General features: G+C 47.8%; 1 protein-coding gene across 1 annotated transcript in view; it reads left to right on the plus strand.

The window, feature by feature from the left end:
- INSC (INSC spindle orientation adaptor protein) overlaps positions 1–19,645 on the plus strand; it is a 125,860-nt gene that overhangs the window by 99,579 nt on the left and 6,636 nt on the right. Inside the window, exons 8-11 of the mRNA XM_061203076.1 lie at positions 577–748; positions 4,798–4,976; positions 13,983–14,049; positions 18,169–18,324. Of these exons, the coding sequence (XP_061059059.1) occupies positions 577–748; positions 4,798–4,976; positions 13,983–14,049; positions 18,169–18,324 (574 nt within the window). The remainder of the gene's footprint in view (positions 1–576; positions 749–4,797; positions 4,977–13,982; positions 14,050–18,168; positions 18,325–19,645) is intronic.

Here is a 19,645-nt window from a genome sequence, read left to right on the forward strand (position 1 = left end):
GAAGCTGCAGTCTTTATCTGGCATTCAGCTCCCACTCTGCCCAGGTCTGTTTCTCTCTGGTGGGGCAGAGAGAACAAGGCCTCCAGGGGAGCAGCCCTCTCTCTGCGGGGGAAGGTGGCGGAGGACAGGATGCGGGAGGAAAGACGCTGAGCTCAGCCTGCTGCTGACCCAAGGAGGGGAGGAGGGGGCCAACATTGTTAAGCATCGCTTCTGGATCCAGCATCACCTGCTTCATCTCTTTAACTCCTCACACCTTGTTGGTGGATGAGGAAACAGTCTCAGAGAGGCTGAGTGACCAAGCGAGAGGGAGCTAGGATGTGAACTCAGGGATGTGAGATTTCTAAGAGATAGTTCTTTCTACTACAATTCGCTGTGGTGGATGCCCTGGCCTAGCCCCTGGACGCCTGCTGATGTCCACCATCTAAGATGCCATGGGAAGTCAGTGATCTCTTTGGAGCCAACGGATAAGCCCCCAGAGTCACTGGGGTCCAGGCTTGACTGTGAGTCTGTCTCATTATTATCTTGAGCACGTGCTCTCCCAGGATGCACAGGGCTGTGCCCTCTCTCCATCTGCAGGTTGATGGCGTTCTGTGCTTGGCCGACATCCTGACTGACGACAGCCACTCGGAAGCCACGCGGGCTGAGGCTGCGGCTGTGGTCGCCCAAGTCACCTCCCCACACCTGCCCTTCACCCAGCACCTCAGCAGCTTCCTGGAGAGCATGGAGGAGATCGTGACAGCCCTCGTTAGTGAGTCATCCGGGGCTGGAGGGGACTGTTGGGTGAGGAGGGCCTTGTCACAGTTGTCTTTAGGAAGGACAGGAAGGTCTCCCTGTCCACCCCCCCTCACTGCACCTACATATCTCCTGCACAGAGATCACACTAGCTGAAATCCCACCATTGAAGTATCAGAGTCAGGCCTTAAAGAGCTCTGTTGTCAAGTCTTCTATTGAAATGTTTGCAGCCCTCCAAGAAGCTCCTTGAATTGAATTCAGATTGGGATTAATTGGCCTTTCAAATAGGAGAACAGGACAAGCCCCAGGGAAGAGTGGGGCCTCAAATGTTGAGGTTCAGATCCTTATCCAGAGAGATTCTAAGGGGCTTTGCTCCTGAGATCTCAGTCTGTGGTACCCGGTGCCCAGCGAATGTGGCAGCAATGACTGGGGGCAAAGCGGCTTCTCAGAGAGCAGCTGTTCCCCACCACCTGCTGCTTGCAATCCTACCACTGGCCTCACTTCCTGGGGCCCTGAGAACTCTGACTCTTTTAGGGTCCCCTATTCAGAGGTGTGTGCTCCTGGCAGGAGAATCAGAGCCCCATATCTAGAATGTAATCTTCCTGCAAACCTGCAGGAACTAGGAGGACTCACCTGGATGACAATCCTCAGGAAACTTGTTTTGCAAACCACATCCTTTCTTTGATAAGTTCCGGTGATGCTCTGGGTTTCTACTTCGATCCCTTTCTCTGTCACTGTCTCTCTATCTGTATCTCATTGAAACTGAATGAAAATTGATCTCATCAGAAAATGTAGGGTTGGTGCTTGGAGTTACCAAACCAGGGTTGGGAATATCTGGAATAGCACAAATTTAGAAGCAGCACAGAACAGGGGACTTGGAGTCAGAACACTTGGACTTGGAGTTTTGTCTTTGATAAATCCATCCAACAAAAAGCTCTTGACTGGCAGCCCTGTGCAGGCTGTGCGAGATTCTGCCACTCATTTGCCATGTCACATTGCAGAGCTCACTTTACAATTTTCCTATTATATGAAACAAGGGGTCAGGACCTGTTTCTCTCAAGGTTCCTTCTAGCTCTAGAATTTTCAGATCTGCAAGTACTTTGCACGCAGGAAGCATCAGTTAAGTTGATTTAATGGCTGATTCTAGTTACTGTGGTCGTGGCATCCACAGGCCAGGCTGGGAGAAATCAACTTGTCAACATCTACATTGATTCAAAGTTGAGAAAACACAGGAGCCAATTGTTCAAAGTCTTGGCTGGAGGGAACGCAAGAGGCCATCAAGCTTAATGCCCACCCTATAAGAGAAGAAACCTAGGCCCAGAGGGGTTGAGGAACTTTCTCAAGGCCACATAACAGTGTTAGGATTCACTTACGCCAGCGGTGTCGTACTCAGTCATGTGCCAGAGCCCGGCAGGAAACATAAATGAGGTGAAGAGGCCAGATGGAAGAAGAAAATAAGGAGATTTGAGTCCTGTATTGAATTTAAAAGCACGTGCAGTGACTAAAGAGGGGCAATCACTGATAAATTCCAGTTCATTGTTGCCATGTAGGAAAGGCCAATTTAAAAAAAAGACAAAAATCCTAAGTTTTATGGAAAACCTCCCAGTTTATAAATGATAGCAAATACTAAATCAAAACATATATATTCCAGACAACCTTTCATTATTGCCATATGTCCATTTCTACTTTGCCCGGGCTGGATTTCTCCCCGGAGAAGAGGAGTCTCCCTATTTATTTCACCCTGATGAAGATGTGTGGTGGAGTCCGCCCTGAGAGTCAGCAGATGGGATTTATCTTCTGGGCAGGTAGCCAGGGCTCTGTTCTTTGGTGGGAAATAGTCCTCCAATTTCTTGCCATTCCTTGGAAACATTTATAAATGAGTCACTGGAATCCTCAATTTAATCTTCCTAACACATCCCAGGTGATTCAGCCTGTAGTTCAAATAAATGTGCATTAAAATTAAAAGGCACTTAGATGGTTGTGTTAATAATTGCTGTGTTGGCAGTAATGGTGACTCATAAGAATGAGGGTGGGTGTTCGGACCTAGAAGAGATCTTGCAACAAAGTGGGCTGTGAGTTGTACGGTCTTACCCCAAACCCTGGACGTAGGGAGGTGGCGTGGAAGGGCTGACCCTAGTGGTTCCCCCCAAATCAGAGGATAAAGCAGTCATTGGAAAGGGGAAATCAGAGTTCTTAATTCCTTGGCTAATGTGCTGCCCCAGCCCAGGGTGGCTAGATCAAGATGCTAAGTATTTTAATAGTCATACCTGGGCTGCGGGGAGCAGCATTGCCCAGAAGCAGGCATTGCCCTCCTGATAGAAATGAAACTAGATCTACAGGAGCATCACTGGGAATGAGGCAAAGAGGCCCAGAGACAAGAGGCAGCCTGGAATGTAGAAAGAGTGGGGACTTTGGGGTCAAGCAGTTTGATTCCAGCCCCCTTCCCGCCCCAAATTACCATCATTCCTCAGTTCCACAATTTTGGGAAAATCATTTAACATTTGAATCCTCTGTTCCTTCATCTATAAAATTGTGATAAAAAATTGGGTTGTTGTGAGGATGGAATGAGTTAGTGAGGTCAAGCATGTACAGCAGTGCCTGGCACAGAATGAACATTCAGTCGGAGGTCGCTGCTGCTGCTACTACCAGCTTCTCTGTGTCTCAGCTTCTACATCTAAATGAAGGCGACCACTTTCTGCTCTAAGGGTGCTCAGAAATTAATGGCACTGTGTAAGACACACTGCAGGGGTTCAACTAATGCTATTTTCTGTCCCTTTAAAGGCAGGGACCAGAAACTGCATGTACTGGAAGGTGCCAAGAGGTGCCACGTTTAATGCCAGGACCTAGAAGTAGACTCTTTGGAAGCAAGAACTAGAGATCAGGATAGAACACAGCTCAACTCTGCCCCTAAAGCTTTCTTTCTCTCTTGTGGCTGTTTTCTTGAAGTATGGCTTCTCTTCCTGTATTTTCATAGACGTGCTGTCCGTAGGAGGGGCCTGGACCCAGGAAGCACCTTGATTAGCGGTCAAGTTGGAGCTGAGGGTCAGAAGTCAGGTCCATTGGGATGGGTGGGCAGCACCATGGATCCTTGTATGCCTTCTCCAAGGCAGGAGTCCATTCTAGGTCATGTGGAGCCCATGGGGGAATGTGTTAGGTGGGGAAGGGATGCAGGGTTTGGGGGTGGTCCTCTCCTCCTTAAAGACCCTCAGTACAATTACAGATGGTAAGTGGGGGGATATGGTTAAGATTGGGTTACGGCCACTAGGATCAGAGAGAAAGAGCCTGACATTCAGGGGCTTGGTGTAGGACTTTTCTGCAGCCAGGTGACCCTTATCCTGGGACCAAAAGGAAATCCTGAAACTTTGCTGATGGCAGCTGGAGAGGCAGTGTTTTTATGTTTTAACTTCAGCCTCTTCTTCAAGGTAAATTCAGCAGGTCTAGTGAACGTTACTGGAGACACACACATGGACTAGGAGCTCTTTCCTGCCTCAGGGCCTTTGCACATTCTGTTCCTTTGGCTTGGAACATGCTCTTCCCCCCAATATTCTCATGACTGCTTCATTTTTTTCCCCTCAGGTCTTAGCAGTAAAGCCACTTTCTTAGGGCGACCTTCCTTATGCACCCAATGGGCCTCTAGTTATTCTCCGTCTTAGCACTTGTTTATTTCCTCCTTGACATTTATTAGTTTGCAGTTATTTATATTAGCTTTTTAAAAATTCATTTTGTCTTACCCACTAGTAGGATGTAAGCTTAACAGGAGCAAAGACCTGACCTGTTTTGTTCACCAGCCCATCCCAAAACACCAGCGTGCGGGTACATAGTGTTCACTCAGTAAATACCTGTTGGATGGAGTGATTAGGACGCACACATAAGGTTTCAAATGCCAGCCCTGCTACTTACGTAGGAAGATACATTTCCCTCTCCAGTAACTACTTTCTTCATCTGTAAAATGGGAATTATAACACCTGCCCAAATTTTCTCCCAGAGCTATTGTGGGAACCAAATGAGGTAACTGATATGAAAGCGCTCGGCAGTGAAGCTGTTTTCTTCCTCTTCACCATCCAGAACTGTGCCAAGAGGCCTCGTCTGGGGAAGTCTTCCTGCTGGCCTCTGCGGCCCTTGCCAACATCACCTTCTTTGACACGATGGCCTGTGAGATGCTCCTGCAACTGAAGGCCATCCGCGTCCTCCTGGAGGCCTGCAGCGACAAGCAGAGAGTAGACACGCCTTACACCCGGGACCAGGTGAGCAGCTCAGGGGGGGACCAGGCCCAGAACCTGTAAGGGTGCAGTCAGAGGGCAGGAGGCCAGGACTTAGGTTCTGGGCTGCAGCTCACTGTCGGTCCTGTTAGTAGCAATCTGGGGGAAGGTAAAGGAATATGTTTTCAACATGCCTTGTTGCCCTTGGAGCATCTCCACAAGCCCATTCCCACCCTCCTTTCCCATCCCAACCACTAGAGAGACTTCCTCCATCTCCATCCAGACCTGTCCATCTTAAGAGGCAGAGAGGTGCCATGGGAAGATCCCTGGACCTCCTCCAAAGGTCTGTATCCAGCCGTGTGGGCACCTGCCTGTCTGACATTGTACCTGCAGCGAGTTTCTTCCTTTCTCTGCCTCTGTGAAACAGGGTCTTGGAGCAGAGCCTTGCTTCTGGGCCTCAACCCCTATATCAGTCTCAATTTTTTTTTTTTTTTTTCTGTATATTTGAGCTCCATGTAAAGTTTTGTTTGGGGAAAAAGAATTTTACTACTAAATGTGTTTGAAAACATTGAATGAGGGGGTTTTCAATGGCCTTTGAGCTCTGAGGTTATGGAATCCCATCCTGTCCCACCTCTGCTCTACTCAGCCTCCCATTTCTCTTCCAGAGGTGGGGGCAGTGGATTGGTGGGTTTTAGTTCTCTGTAAATTCAACCAGGTGCCTGAACTCTGTGTTAGATGATCCTCCAGCCTCCAACCCAGCTCATCCCTGTCTGCAACCCAGCTCCCCAGCCCCACCTCTTTCTTCCAGCCTCATCATCCATTCAAAGCTGCCACAGCTTCACGTGCCAGCTTCTACCCCAGCAACTCCGGGAAAGCCTTCCCAGACGGCCCCAGCTCCCCGGGATCATCCTTTTCTTGGAGGCCACACCTCACAATGCAGTGTTGACTTTCCCAATGATATTTATTCCTTTCCAGTTATTTCATGTTTATCCCCCTGAGGGCATGGCCCGTGCTCTATACTTCCCCAGGATTTCTTCAGGCCTCTGGCCCAGAGCTGGCACCCTTGGCGAAATGCTCTAAATGCTTGTTTAGGACGTGAAAGGGAAGAAGCAGGATGGCACTTCATCAGTTCTTTCTTGTCTTTAGAATCACCTGTGGAAAGGCAGCCAACCATAGAAACTCCCATTCAGAGAGAATTTCCAGTATATAAGCATTTGCATATGAGGGTTCTACTAATATTGTGAGGCTGATAATATCCGCTGCATTTTACAGATAAGAGTATTGAGGCTCAAGAGAGTATCCCCCAAATCATATGGTTGACAAGTAGCTAGCCAGCACTGAATCCTGGCCTGACATAGACCTTGGTCTTTGACTCTTATCTGCTGCCATCTCTGAAAATGAAGAGGAGGTAGTGGAGCTATGGGGTCAGAGAGACTGAATGTCGATCTTGTCTGGGCCCATTTATTAATTGGGTGACTTTGGGCAAGTCACAGCCTCCTGGGTGTTGGTTTTCTCATCTACCTTGCAGGGTCATTATGAGGGTGAGTGAGATAATACATGTAAAGGACCTGATACAATGCTTTGTCCCTACTAAGTCCTCAATGTGTGATGACTATCATTATTTTTCAAACTTGATGTTGCAAGGGAGAGCACAGATAGTGAATTATCCAATATCTTCAGTTTGGTCTTCCAAGCCTTGCATGATGGATTTCCAGACTTCCTTTCCTGTTCAATCTCTCACTTCTTAGTTGGACAAGCCCCATAAAGACAAGGTATGGCAGTACAAACAGACGAAGAGTGGTGGCTCACTGGGCTGGCTGTTGGCTGCTTGGCTCCTGAGGGGGGCCAGCCCTTTGCAGTCACCGTCCTTGGCTGTGGGGCATGGGACTGGAGGACTCACTCTGCCTGATCCGCCTTGTTCCTCCTCTTCTCTTCTTCAGCTAGACGCCTCCAGTTGCTGGGTCTCTCACCTACCTGACACGATTTTAGGTCCCTTTCCTTTCAAGTACCTCTCCTGTAGCCAACTCTGGTCATTTCATACAAAATCCAGTAGTGAGGCAGTAAGAACAGGGGTTAGGGGATCAGATGACATGCAGTTAAAGCTTCTCTACTACATAATCATGTAACTCTGGGCAATTCACTCTGAGCCTCACTTTTCTCATCTGTGAATGGGGTTGAATAATACATACTTCACAGAGATAAAATAAGAATTGAATAAACGAATACAAGCTTTTGGTACAGTTCCTGGCACACAGAAACTATGAAATAAATGGAAGCCACTGTCTGTTATTATTATTGGCCTTTGAATGTGTGGTACTCAGCCCCGAATGGGGAACCTTTAGAGGGGAGTGTCCTTATCTGTAAAGTGGGATGGTCTCCTCCAGCTTAGACATCCCGTGGCTCTATGTGTACAGACCCTTTTTCATCCTGAGGAGTGACTGGCCCCCTCTTGGAACCTCACTGATTCCTAGGAAGGAGGGGCTCAGGGTGGGGAGAGAATGGAGAACGTAGTCAAGCTCTATGCAGATGGCAGTTCCTTCTGAATCTGGAGTCAGGCGTTTTCCTGCCACACTCTCCCACCGCCCTGTCTCCCTCATCCCCCCATCTCCCCACCCCACCCCCCTTCCCATCTCCCCATGGCTGAGCCAGGCTCTTCTCCTCTGTCCTCAGGATGGCATCACCTTCAGCCCTGACTCAGAGCAACCACTTAGCTAGTGAGAGAGGACCCATTAAAGAAACAAATGGCTCTTTCCTTTGACAGAGGGAGGATTAAGGTGATCAGAGGGCTCCCAGTAATGAAGACAAAGAAGATGAATTAGACTCTGAAGTGCTTACAGCCTCCTGAAACACTTAGGAGATTAAATGCCCGTGAGGGTTCCGGTAATGTGTCATGCCAATGACGCCAGTGCTGTGCAGAGCCTCTGGGTCTTGGATCTATATTTGTCCGCCTCCCTTTGAACATCTCAGCGAGAACCCCTCCATCAACCCAGCAAACGGAGTCCACTTAATGTGTCCAACAAATTAAGCAGAGGGGCTCTTCCACGCCCCTCTGCTAATCTAGGGGAGCTGGATGTGGTCAGGCATCCAGAAGCACTTCCTGCCTAACAAGCCCTTTGTGGCCTGTGTTTTCATCCCCAGGAGGTATTTTCTAGGGGTCATGCTGCCCAGGGCATCCAGCTACAGGCGTGATAATAGGGTGGGGGGAAAGGGCTGGCTCACCTCTGCCCTGTCTGTCGAGCTGTGACAACCTAGGGTGAAAGGGATGCGGTTATCCTGTCTAAGCCACAGCAGAGACTTTCACTGAACATGACTTTATGGCCTTTAGAAATTAATTGCTTTCACAGAGGTGAACGGTGCTGGTATATTCACTTCCCATGAAGACACATTGTCTGCTTGGCATTTTAGAATGTCCAGATTTTGTAGCATTTCTGAGACCTCACTGTGAATACCATTATCAGGAGTCCATTTATCAGAAATGTCAGTTACCAGGGATTGCAATTTTGACTTACATTGCAAAAGCCCTCTATAGTTTATACAGCCCTATCACATACATATATGACATGGTAGAAACAGTACAGACTTTGGGTTCAGGCAGACCTAAGTTCAAATCCTGACTCAATTTCCTAGCTGTGTGACCTTAGACAAATTGCTTAACCTCTCTGAGCCACAATTCCCTCATCTGTGAAATAGGGATACTAATATTTTCTCCCTCCTTGTGTCATTATGATGAGTAGATGGCATAATGCCCCTACTCCCATCTCGTGCGGAGGGTGTCACCAAGGTTCAGGTGAGGTGCCCGGAACCAAAGAGATACTCAGTAATGAGCGGGCCAGGTGTCTCTGATAGAACCAGAGATTGGGATGGGTCCAGACAGAGACTGTCAGGAATCTGACTGGGGCAGGAAGGTAGAGTCAGGAAATGTGGTTAATGTGGTGGTGAGTGTAATGTGGCATGAGTCAATGCATGGTGTGTGTTGTTTCAGTCTGTGTGTCAGTTTCTGCAGGTTGTACTGTGTGTGTGTGTGTGTGTGTGTGTGTGTGTGTGTGTGTGTGTGTGTGAGAGAGAGACTATAAGCCACTTAAAGCAGTGGAGTTTGTTTGCATATGACTATATATGCATATCTACCGATCCAGGGAGGCTTGGAGGAGCCCAGGATCACAACACCCAGTCCTGATTTGCTCCAGGAACCTCTCCCTGTAAAGCCAAGGGAAAACTAAGCCCAGAGAACATGGTCTGGCATTTACATGCTCTCTAATACTGTGAGACTGACACCTCAAACTCGATGCAATCCCCAGGGAGAGTGTTTTGGTTTAGTTTACCAACAGCTTGGGACCTACATCTAAGGCATTTTTATGGCCTTTGTGGCGCTCTCTCCTAAGCCCAGAGCTCAGCCCTCCAGTCTAGCGCCTTTGGTAGTGAGGAGGGAAAGCTGGGCCTGTCTGTGAGAAGACCAGGGACCAGAGGGTGGGAGCAGTGTCTGTCTCGGGGCCTAGGGATGTGCCCTCCTGGTTTCCACACCTGTCCAGCCCTCTCCGCTCCTGGCGCCCTGATCACACCTATCAGAGGGAGGGAGAGGGCTGGGCCTTCTCCTGGACCCCCTTGCCTCGCTGGTCTTGAGGGAGAAAGTGTGTTGAAAGAGACCACTCTCTCCCTCTCTCCGAGCCCTTCATCCTTCAGACCACTGTTCTTGTCTTGATTCTTTCTGCTCTTTGATGGAGGAAGTGGCGTGGAGGGAAGAGGGCAGGACAGAGAAGCAGTGGGACTTCCTCTGCTGGCTGGTCTCAGGGCTGCAGTTGACATGGTTGCCAGAGCTTTAGAGAGTTAACACACTGACAGTAGAAATCTAAATATTCCATCAGTAGTTAAAGAGTAATTCTAATTTCAGTTCTATGAACTCTTGGCCTTTTTGTCCTAATTACTGCACAGCATAAAAGCAATCATAACTTTTCATTAAATATATGTCAGATTTTCTGCATTATAAACTCTATCAGATCAGAGCACCTGTCTCTATTTGGGTATCCTGGGTATTCCTCACTTGTCTTTTAAGTGGTATGGTCCTCAGTGTTAGTTTATGACAGAGCAAAGGAAAGGCACAGAGGTAGAGTCCAGGTGTGATCAGGGCTGACTGCTGAGCCATTGTTAAGGATGTGAGATGAGCCTGAGATTGGTTTGTGGACAGGTGTTCCCGGAACAAGCACAGAGTAAACCTTTTCCTCCACGTGTCTGCTATTGTCAAAGGCTTTGCCATCCTTCCTCTTACCACATGGGGGCGTTTCTTCTTGAATCAGTGACATGGGATTGCCCCTGTTACTCTGGTTCAATTTGGTATTTGCCTGAATGTTCCTAACGTCTTTGGGAGGCCAGAGGAAAAACTATCTAAAAATGCCACAGAAAGTAATGAGCACAAAGTTTGTTGGGTTCTCTGCTGGGAAGGGCTTCTCCTGCTCTGGTACCTTGCCTCCCTTTGGGAGGGATCTCACATCAGCCTCACATCTTGGCAACACTGGGTGTTGTACTGGATGGTACTTGACACAATCTTTCAAGGCCTGGGTCCTTTCAGACTCTGTTCCCCGGGGCCAAATAGTACTCATTTTATTTAACGAATGATCTGGGTGCTTGACAAAACATTGTCCCTTAATACTTATCACAGTCTTATTAATTATCTTATTTTTGTCTTTTGTAGTAGGCCAAATAATACCCCCTCCCCAAACCTGTGAGTAGGCTACCTTACATGGTGAAAGGGATATTTTCAGATATGATTAAGGGTCTTGGTATAGGAATATTATCCTGGATTATCCATGTGGGCCCAGTGTAACCACAGGGATTCTTATAAGAAGAAGGTAGAAGGGTCAGAGTCAGAGAGAATAAGATGTGACTGAGGAAGCAGAGGTCAGAGCAATGGGGTGCCAGGAGCCAAGGAGTGTGACCAGCTTCTAGAAACTGGGAAAGGTAAGGACATAGATTCTCCCCTAGACCCACCAGCAGGAATGCAGCTCCGTCAACACCTTGATTTTAGCTCCATAAGACCCAATTAGGACTTCTGACCCCCAGAATTGCAAGATAAAATTATGTTGTTTTAAGCCACTACGTTTGTGGTAATTTATTTTAGCAGCAATAGAAAATGAATATACCTCATTAACCAAGGCACAGAAAGGTTAAGTAACATGGTCAAGATCAGATGGAAAATAATGACAGAGCCAAGATTTGGAATAGGTTGGTCCATGCACTTAGCCACTATGCTATACTGCCTCTTACCTAGAACCTCTCTTGAGGCTGATACCCTCTGATTCCCCAGATAACTACGGAGTGATCAGTAACCTCTCACTCAGGAGGAATAGGACTTAATTAAAAACCATCAGACAGGAATGACTTAGCCTGGGCCAGGGGAAAACTGTTTGTCTGGCTCCTGTACTCTCTCCACTGACAGCATTGCTATCTTGTAGCCAACAAGGTAAACCAGTTGTCCCTAAAATCCCATGCCTGGGCTTGACTGTGAAGAGAAACATTGTTGATCTGCCTTCCTGTCTATACCAGGGTACATACAAGGATGTTTCAAAGGGGGGACTCAAAGCAGGGCATAATTGGCATTTATTCAAATTGTGCTTAATTGAATACTTCATCTGCACCTCAGAAAACCACATGGGGTACAGGTTCTGTAAAGAGGAAGTAATTTTCATTAACAGGATCTAAATTAGTCTGACACAAAGACCTACCTGTGCCTGTGACACAGCTAATAATTGCAGTGTAACGAACCTGATGCTGCAGACAAAGGTTTCCTTTTCCTTTTTTATGTTGCCTTTCTTTTCCTTCTTTCCTCCCTCCCTCCCTCCCTCCCTCCCTTCCTTCCTTCTCTTTTGGTTTTGTATGTCAAGCAACCATCTTTATTCAGTGGCCAGGCTGGTGATGGTTGGAGGGGAGCTGTCCCTTAGTGGTGAGAACAGAGCCTGTGCCCCCCGCTACCGCTCACAGCCCAGAGAAGGCCAAGGGAACTGCAGTTTGGTACAGGCTTGGCCTTGTGTCTCCTTCCTCATAAGACTGCGCACTTTATGCCTCTTGGGCACCTTCTATTTTTTATTTTTTAAACAAAATGCCATTGAATATTTGATGCTTTTTCTTTTTTTCTTTTTTTAAATAAATTTATTTATTTATTTTTGGCTGCATTGGGTCTCTGCTGCTGTGCACAGGCTTTCTCTAGTTGTGTCGAGCTGGGGCTACTCTTCGTTGCGGTGCTCGGTAGCCTCTCGTTGCGGAGCATGGGCTCTATAGACGTGCAGGCTTCAATAGCTGTGGCATACGGGCTCAGTAGTTGTGGCTCACGGACTCTAGAGTGCAGGCTCAGTAGTTGTGGCGCACGGGCTTAGTTGCTCCGCGGCATGTGGGATCTTCCTGGACCAGGGCTCGAACCCGTGTCCCCTGCGTTGGCAGGCAGATTCTTAACCAGTGGGCCACCAGGGAGATCCCTTGGGAAGCTTCTATTTTTTGACTGCATCTTCTACCTGTATTTTTCTTCTAACTCCTTTCACTCAGCCCACAAACACTCACAATCCTAAAAGGGTAGGCAAAAAGAGCTTCCAAGGACTAACCCTCCTTCAGTCCTATTACCTTTCTAAAATGTAAATAGGAGTTTGTCACTCCCCTCATAAAATATCTGGTGGTGCAGAGTGGCCTTCAGGATGAAGCTTTTGGTGTAAGTCCTGTCCCTTCCCTGGCCACCCACCCCATCATACTTACCCACCCAGGCCCCTTACCAGGTCCGAGCTGGAAGGGCTGACACATATGGATGCCACAGCAGCCTAAGGAGGCGTATCCCTTTCTAGCACGTGTTTAGTGGGGAACGGAGGAGAGAGATATTCTATAAATGTGGCAAACTTTTCCCTTCCTATAGAGATTTGTTACATGCGTTTATTATCCAGAGTAATATGCCAATGTTGAACCAATTAAAATCTAGATAATACGCTTTGTTGGTCAACATCACATTACTATGCATTATTCAGTTTCAGAACTAAGCTGCCTGAACAGTGTCAGGAGACTGTTAACTGGCACAGCCTCCAGTTATACCATGTGACAGGCTTTGAAGAAATCTTTCAAGAGAGATAGGCCTGCACCAAGGAAAAAGTGTTATTTTATTATTTATTTTAATTACCACTTGAGAGTGCTGTCCGAAGTGGGTGGATTTTCATTTTGCTAAATTTAATGTCAGGAGCAGTGTCATGGGTGGCATCTGAGTTAACAGGTGCCACGTTTCCAACATATTCCAGTGGTGTTTGGCACCCTCTACAGTTTGGGGTCTGTAGGAGGTCCCTTGCTGGCCCATCCTTAATCCAGTTTTGTGCTGTGAGTTCTCTGTGCAAACTTGACTGTGCCAGGGGGCGGGGTTGGGGTGGGCTGTTGGCTGCTCAGCCCACGAGGTTGTAACCAAGGGTCTGTGTTTACCTGATGTCAGCATCCCTTTCCTACAGGCAGAGCCCTTCAGCCATGACTGACAAGCAAGGCTTGCAGCCCACAGGCTTATAAAGTGTAGCTGAGCGTGAATTCTCATCAGGTTCCATACAATATCTGAAGCTTACGGTGTAATGTTGCCTTCAGTTTCCTAGTCATGATCTCTATCTTAACCTTAGTCTCCATTCATTTCGGGTTGAAAGTAGGTGGGGTTCAGTATCAGGGCAAGAAGCTGGGATTGGAGGGAACCCAATCCAGGGCAGGGGTTAGCCAGAAATCTGCCAGTTCTGTATGCATTTCAGGGCCTGGGGCCAAGGGACCCTGCAGAAAGATGATAAGAGGCTCCATCTTCACTCAGGTGACCCTGTTCTCTCCTGCAGTGTCCTGGGGCCCCTGGGGGCCATCCCAGAGCCACATGCTGATGAATGGGCATCAGTCACTGGGGAAACACATCTGAGTGGCAGAAGCCCATGAGGATGGAAGAAAATACCACGGAAGGATGGGCCACGTGGACCATAAGGAGTCACGGGCTAAGGGAAAGCTTTGTAGCCCCTGGCTCACCTGTCAGCACAGGTGTTCCCATTTTCTTAGCTTCTCAATCCTCTTTTCCAGATTGTGACCATCTTGGCAAACATGTCTGTCCTAGAGCAGTGTGCCTCTGACATCATTCAGGAGAACGGTATGTCTTTTCAGTGGTGTGCATGTTGTATAGGTTATGTGGCTCTATGGGACCTTGTGCCTTTGTGTTTGTGTGAAGGCCTATGTATTTGTACATGTGGGTCTCCACACTTGCAGGAGTACATGAACGTGTGCTTATGTGGGCAACTGGGCCAATATGTAAGTGTTTTCTTGCTTCCACGGGGCTTCAATCTAGCGGGAGGCAGACACGGAACAAAAGAAGAGAACGTCAGATGCAGAAAGTAAAGCAGGGAAGAAGATAAGGTAAACCCAAGGTAGGAGGGTGGCAGTTGCTATTTCAATTAGGGTGGTGAAGGGAAGACAGATTTCATTATGATCCAGAAGTAAAAATCTATTCCTACAAAGGATGCATTCCAACTTTAAATCATTCTCATCATATTGGGTTTGGCCACAGTGGAAAGCCGAAGGGTGGGGGATCAGGTCAGGGCAGCTGCATCCCTTGATGCCTCACCTGGGAGCATCTTTTTCCTCTTGCTCCCCTACTCCCACCTCGTGTGGAGGGTGTCACCAAGGTTCAGGTGAGGTGCCCGGAAGCTGATCTAAGAAGTCTCCACTGGAGGGCAGGTCAGCTGGCTGCCTTGCAGCTGGGAGCAAAGTGGTGAGGGCTTCCTGTGACTGAGAAATAGGAGAGCAATTAGCAACCAGTTGGAAACCAAGAGATGCTAATGAGGAATGTGCTGGGAGCCTAGGCAGCTGCCTCTGCGCCTGTGAAGCCCCTTCTCCCCGGTTGCCCCGCTGTTTTAACACACGTACACATTCCCCATCCCCCATTGCTCTATTGCTAATTGAAAGGCATCATTTTGTGTTAATTTTATGTGATTGGGCTAATAATGAGAAACTTTGTTGAGCTGGCTGAGGCTGAGAGGCTGAAGGGGTGTCTTTTGTGTCCTGTTCCTTCAGCACCCAGAGCCTGTAGTTCAAGTGGTCAGTGGGAGTGGGTCTCCATAGGCCAATGGCTTTGGGATTGGAGTATCTGGCATCTGTGGAGGATTTTATGGTTTACCAAGTGCTATTGACTGGCTCATTCAGTAAAGTTATTGAGACCTACTAGGTTCTTGGCATTGTGCTGGACAGTGAGAACACAGAGATAAGTTAAGTCCTTGCCTTCGTTCTAGAGTATCTCACACAGTCTAGAAGGAGACCCCAACTGGACAAAAGTGATAACATGACAAAAGCGTGACATCTGCAGTAAAGCAATGCAGCAGAGGAAGGAGGGCATAGTGGTCGAGACTGTGAAGACTGGAAACGATTGCCTGGGCTTGAATCCTGGCTCTGTTATTTACTAGTTTTGTGACCTCCATTCTTCCATCTGCAAAATGGGAACAATAGTAATATCTACCTCACAGGGATGATGCGGGGATTAATATAAAGCATGTTAGAAGAGTGTCAGGCACAGAATGAGCTCTGTGCTATGTGTATCTGCTCTTTCAGGAAACAATGGCCGTCTCATAGGGTTTAAATGAAGAGAGTTTGATGAAGAAACTATTTACCAAAGTGGGGCAGGATTTGAGGGACCAGCAGTGGGGGTGATTCAGCCAGGGATCACTGGAAGACAGTAGGACTCCTTGGTCTGGACAGGGCAAGCCTCGTTGTGCTTTGAAAGGAAGTCCTCCCACCAGGATGCTTGAGACTCTGACATGTTTTGTCCTGAAGCCTGGTGATTTTGTCTCTGTCCTGCCCTGAACTGTGTGTGAGTGTTGGTGGTGGGGAGCTGGATGAATGGGCCATACTAGAAGGTCAGAAACTGTGACCACTGGTCACCCTTACACTGGGAGGCAGGCCAGGGCAGTCCAAGCTCTTATTTGTCAATCCAGTGGCATCAGTATTGCCCTTTCAGCTAGTTTTGCTTCTCCCTCAGGGGCTGGGGCTGAGCTGGAGAGAATGTTGAGGAGGGAACATGGCTTTGGGACCTGGTCTCTAAGCTGTAACGGCCCACAACTCTCAGGCAAATTTTGTGGCACTGAGCCTGGCCAGAACTTAGGAAACACATTCTGGATTTTGAGGCAGCCCCAATTTCATTGCATCTTATCTTTTTCTAGATAAGACTTATAAGGTATACATTTAAAGGAAACTTTGTTTTTTATACATTTGTAAGGCTTCTAACATGAATACATTCACATTCATTCATTTGATATTCATTCCCAAATATTTGAGCTAAGCACTATTCTGAATACTTTGGATACCCCCATTCAGGAAGTGGACAAAAATCCTTGCCCCCATGGTGCTCACCTGCTCGTATATGAGAAACTATTTTTTGGCAGACTCTAGGTACGAAGCTGGGATTTGGAAAATGGCTTCTTTGTGGGAACCTTGACCTGGAGGAATTAGTAAAATTTCTTAATCTTGTGGCACTTCCTGAAGTTGTCATTTTGGTGCCCCCTGTTTATGTCCCCATAGGCCATGCCATATATACTCAGGACATTAATAGCTATGACTTTGTCTTAGGGACATTGTGGGCATAAGAAGCCAGAAGACCGTGTTCCATTCAGTGGCCAGGGAGGGGGTTTTGTGGTGGCAGAGCCAATAGGGGCTAAGAAAGGCAGGGCCTGCAGCATTCCCTGAGGCTGTAGAAGGGAGAAATGGGGCACTTACACAGCTCACCAGAGAGAGAAATGGCCCCTCCCCAGGACTGAATAATCTCAGGGTTCACAACTAAGTTACTCACTGCCCCCTGAACTGGGATCTAGGAGGCTTAGAAATTGCATCTGGTTCAAGTCAGATTTGGAGAGGCACATGACTGAGGTACTTGCCTGGAAGTGACTCCTATGTGAACTTGAGAAGTCACCTCCTCTCTCCACACCTCAGGTACTCGTCTGTGAAATGGGGGAGAGAGGCAGGGGTTGTGCTAGAAGAAATCTAAGGACCCTTCGGGTTCTATGGTCTAAGTTACAGGTTGCAAACTTAGATGCCTGCAGGACCCACACAGGTGATATAAATGGATGACGTGGGCTCAACATGGACTGGATCAATCTCATTTAAAAGAGTAAGCTTATAATAAGCTTCAGCAAATTGTTGTTATGCGGAAATGTGGGCCCAGTGTTCTCAGATCAGGAAGTAATTTTTCAGATGCCGGAAATCTGGATTTTTATGGAAATCTCCCAATTTGCATATTAGCAAAAACTTTTTAAAAAATTAGACACTGTGTAAAGCAAGAAAAAAAAAAAAGCAAAAATTCACCTGTGGGCCATGTCTGGTTGAATTTCTAAGCTGGCAAGTGCCACTCTGTGCAGGAAAGAAGAGTGTGGGCTGGGGCACTGAGGAATACCTCCCACAGAAGATGGACTTTTACTATAACCTGCAGGATGGGAATGATTTAGATGGAGAGTGAGAGGCAAAAGGACATCCCCTGCAGAAAGAATTAGATGGGCAAAGGCACGACGTGGGAGTGGATGTGGGTGTGGTTTTGTAGGCCAATCAGAGGAGAGATCTGGCTTCAGGGAAGGGTGGAGAGGTTCTCAGCTGACCAAATTCAAGCCTAAATGTCTCGGTCCAACTACTCCATTCTCTTCCAGTACATGATACCCCTCTAAAACATTTGATCTAGTGATTATCCAGTCTAGGTTTGGGTCACCTCCCACCAGGGGGACCCATTACCTCTGGACCTGTCTCAGATGAAACCAGCATCAGAGGTGAAGAGGTGCTGGAGGGTAACCAGATTATCTGAGTTCTGATACCAGCTCCCCAGCTACTTACTGTGTGACCCTGGGCAAGATACTTCACCTCTCTCTGGGCCTCAAAGTGAATTATTATATAGTACTTAGTTTATGAGGCTACTGGGAGGTTTTAGGGTTCGTGCATTTACTGTGTATTTAGCACAGCATCAGGGATGTAGTAAAAGCTCAGTAATAGCATTTAAAGGAAATTAAAAGGATATTCTCCAGATGTCCTTTCCAGGGGCATAGTGACTTGGTATGTGGAATCAGAGACTCCCCCAGGGCAGAACGAGAAGAAGAGGAGGACTTGTCCAAGTTCCTCCTGTGGTTGAGAGCCCCGAGTCATCCCGACAGCCTTTGCTTGAGCCTGCAGCTCCATGCAGCTGGCCCCTAGAGGAAGTCTCCCTGCTTGGGCAGCTACCAACTGTTCATCACTTTCCACCCAGGGGTCCAGCTTATCATGGGCCTGCTGTCTGAGAAGCCAAGGTCTGGGACCCCCGCCGAGGTGGCGGCCTGCGAGCGAGTCCAGCAGAAGGCTGCAGTGACCCTGGCCCGTCTCAGCCGAGACCCAGATGTGGCACGGGAGGCAGTGCGGCTGAGTTGTAAGTGGTGCTGGCTGTGTCAGGGGCGGAGAGGGGGGCCGGGGTTGGGAGCAGTCCTGATTTCATGGTGGCGGTGGTGACAGAGGACTCAGAGCAGGGCCGACTGTGCTGGGAGATGCTGGCATGGGGGCCCAGGGTGCAGCCCCAACTTAGCCTCCTTTCCCCTGGGGCTGAAGCGAGAGAGGGGAGGAGTCTAGAGAGGTTTAAGTTGGCCAGAAGAGTGACTCACTTGTAGGCTTCCTGTTAACAAGGACCCCATTCACTCATTCATTTTCTCATTCATTCATTCACTCAGTTATTTGCTTACTCATTTGTTTACTTATCCACACATTCGTTCACTCATGAATTCATCCTTTTGTTCATTCATTAACTCATTCACTACTTCATTTATCCACCATTAACTCTTTCATTAATTCACTCATTAAATCACTCATTCATTCATTCAGTCAGTCACTTATTTACCCAACAAATGTTTCCAGAGCACTCACTCTGTGGTAGGCTCTGTTCTGAGTGCTGGGCATATGACACTGATTATAACCACGTCCTAACCACAGCGGCCTATAGCCTAATGGAGGTGGCGGATATGGAAAGAAAAATTTGCACTTGAGTATCACAGAGCGATGCTCAAAGGATGTCAATGGCACAATTGGCACACAGAGGAAGTAGCCCACACTTATCCGGATGGTTCAAATAATGTTGTAACAAGGAGGTGACTCTTCAGCTGTGGCTCCGGGAGTTATTCGGCTGTGAGGGCTAGGAAAGCGCACCCAGGTAGAGGCAGGAGATGGCAGTGTTGCCGACCATCCAGGCACTTGGAGGACAGCAAGAGGTGGCCTTGGGGCAGCAGAGAGTTCTGGCTCCAAAATGACTTTATGGAGGATAAATACATACATACAGAATCTGTCTGCATACCTTTCATTACTATCTTATAATGAGTTATTTTTTTCCATTGTTAGAGTTTGAAAAAGTCAATTTGCGTTGAAAAGCAAAGTCATTTATTTCACTTTCCTCTGTAAAGGCTTAGGAAATATTAGTGTATTCAATCTGTAGTCTTCTGTAATTTTAGCCACAATACATTTTCTGACTCAAATGGGCAGTTGGGGGGGATGGAGAGGTACTAGGAAGTTCCACTGATAAAGATGTAAATGTTGACTATAGCTGGTAAAATCAGAAGAAGCTGCATGGGAAGTTCTTTCTCAGGAAGACCTGCAGTATCCTCTGTGGCTCATGCCTCCACGCTGCGGGTGAGCTCCATCCTGGCCAGTGGTCTGGCGCTCAGGGGTTTGGTTTTGATGCTCTAGCACATCCTGGCCCTGACCAG

Source organism: Eubalaena glacialis, chromosome 10, assembly GCF_028564815.1.
Source record: "Eubalaena glacialis isolate mEubGla1 chromosome 10, mEubGla1.1.hap2.+ XY, whole genome shotgun sequence".
NCBI lineage: Eukaryota > Metazoa > Chordata > Mammalia > Artiodactyla > Balaenidae > Eubalaena > Eubalaena glacialis.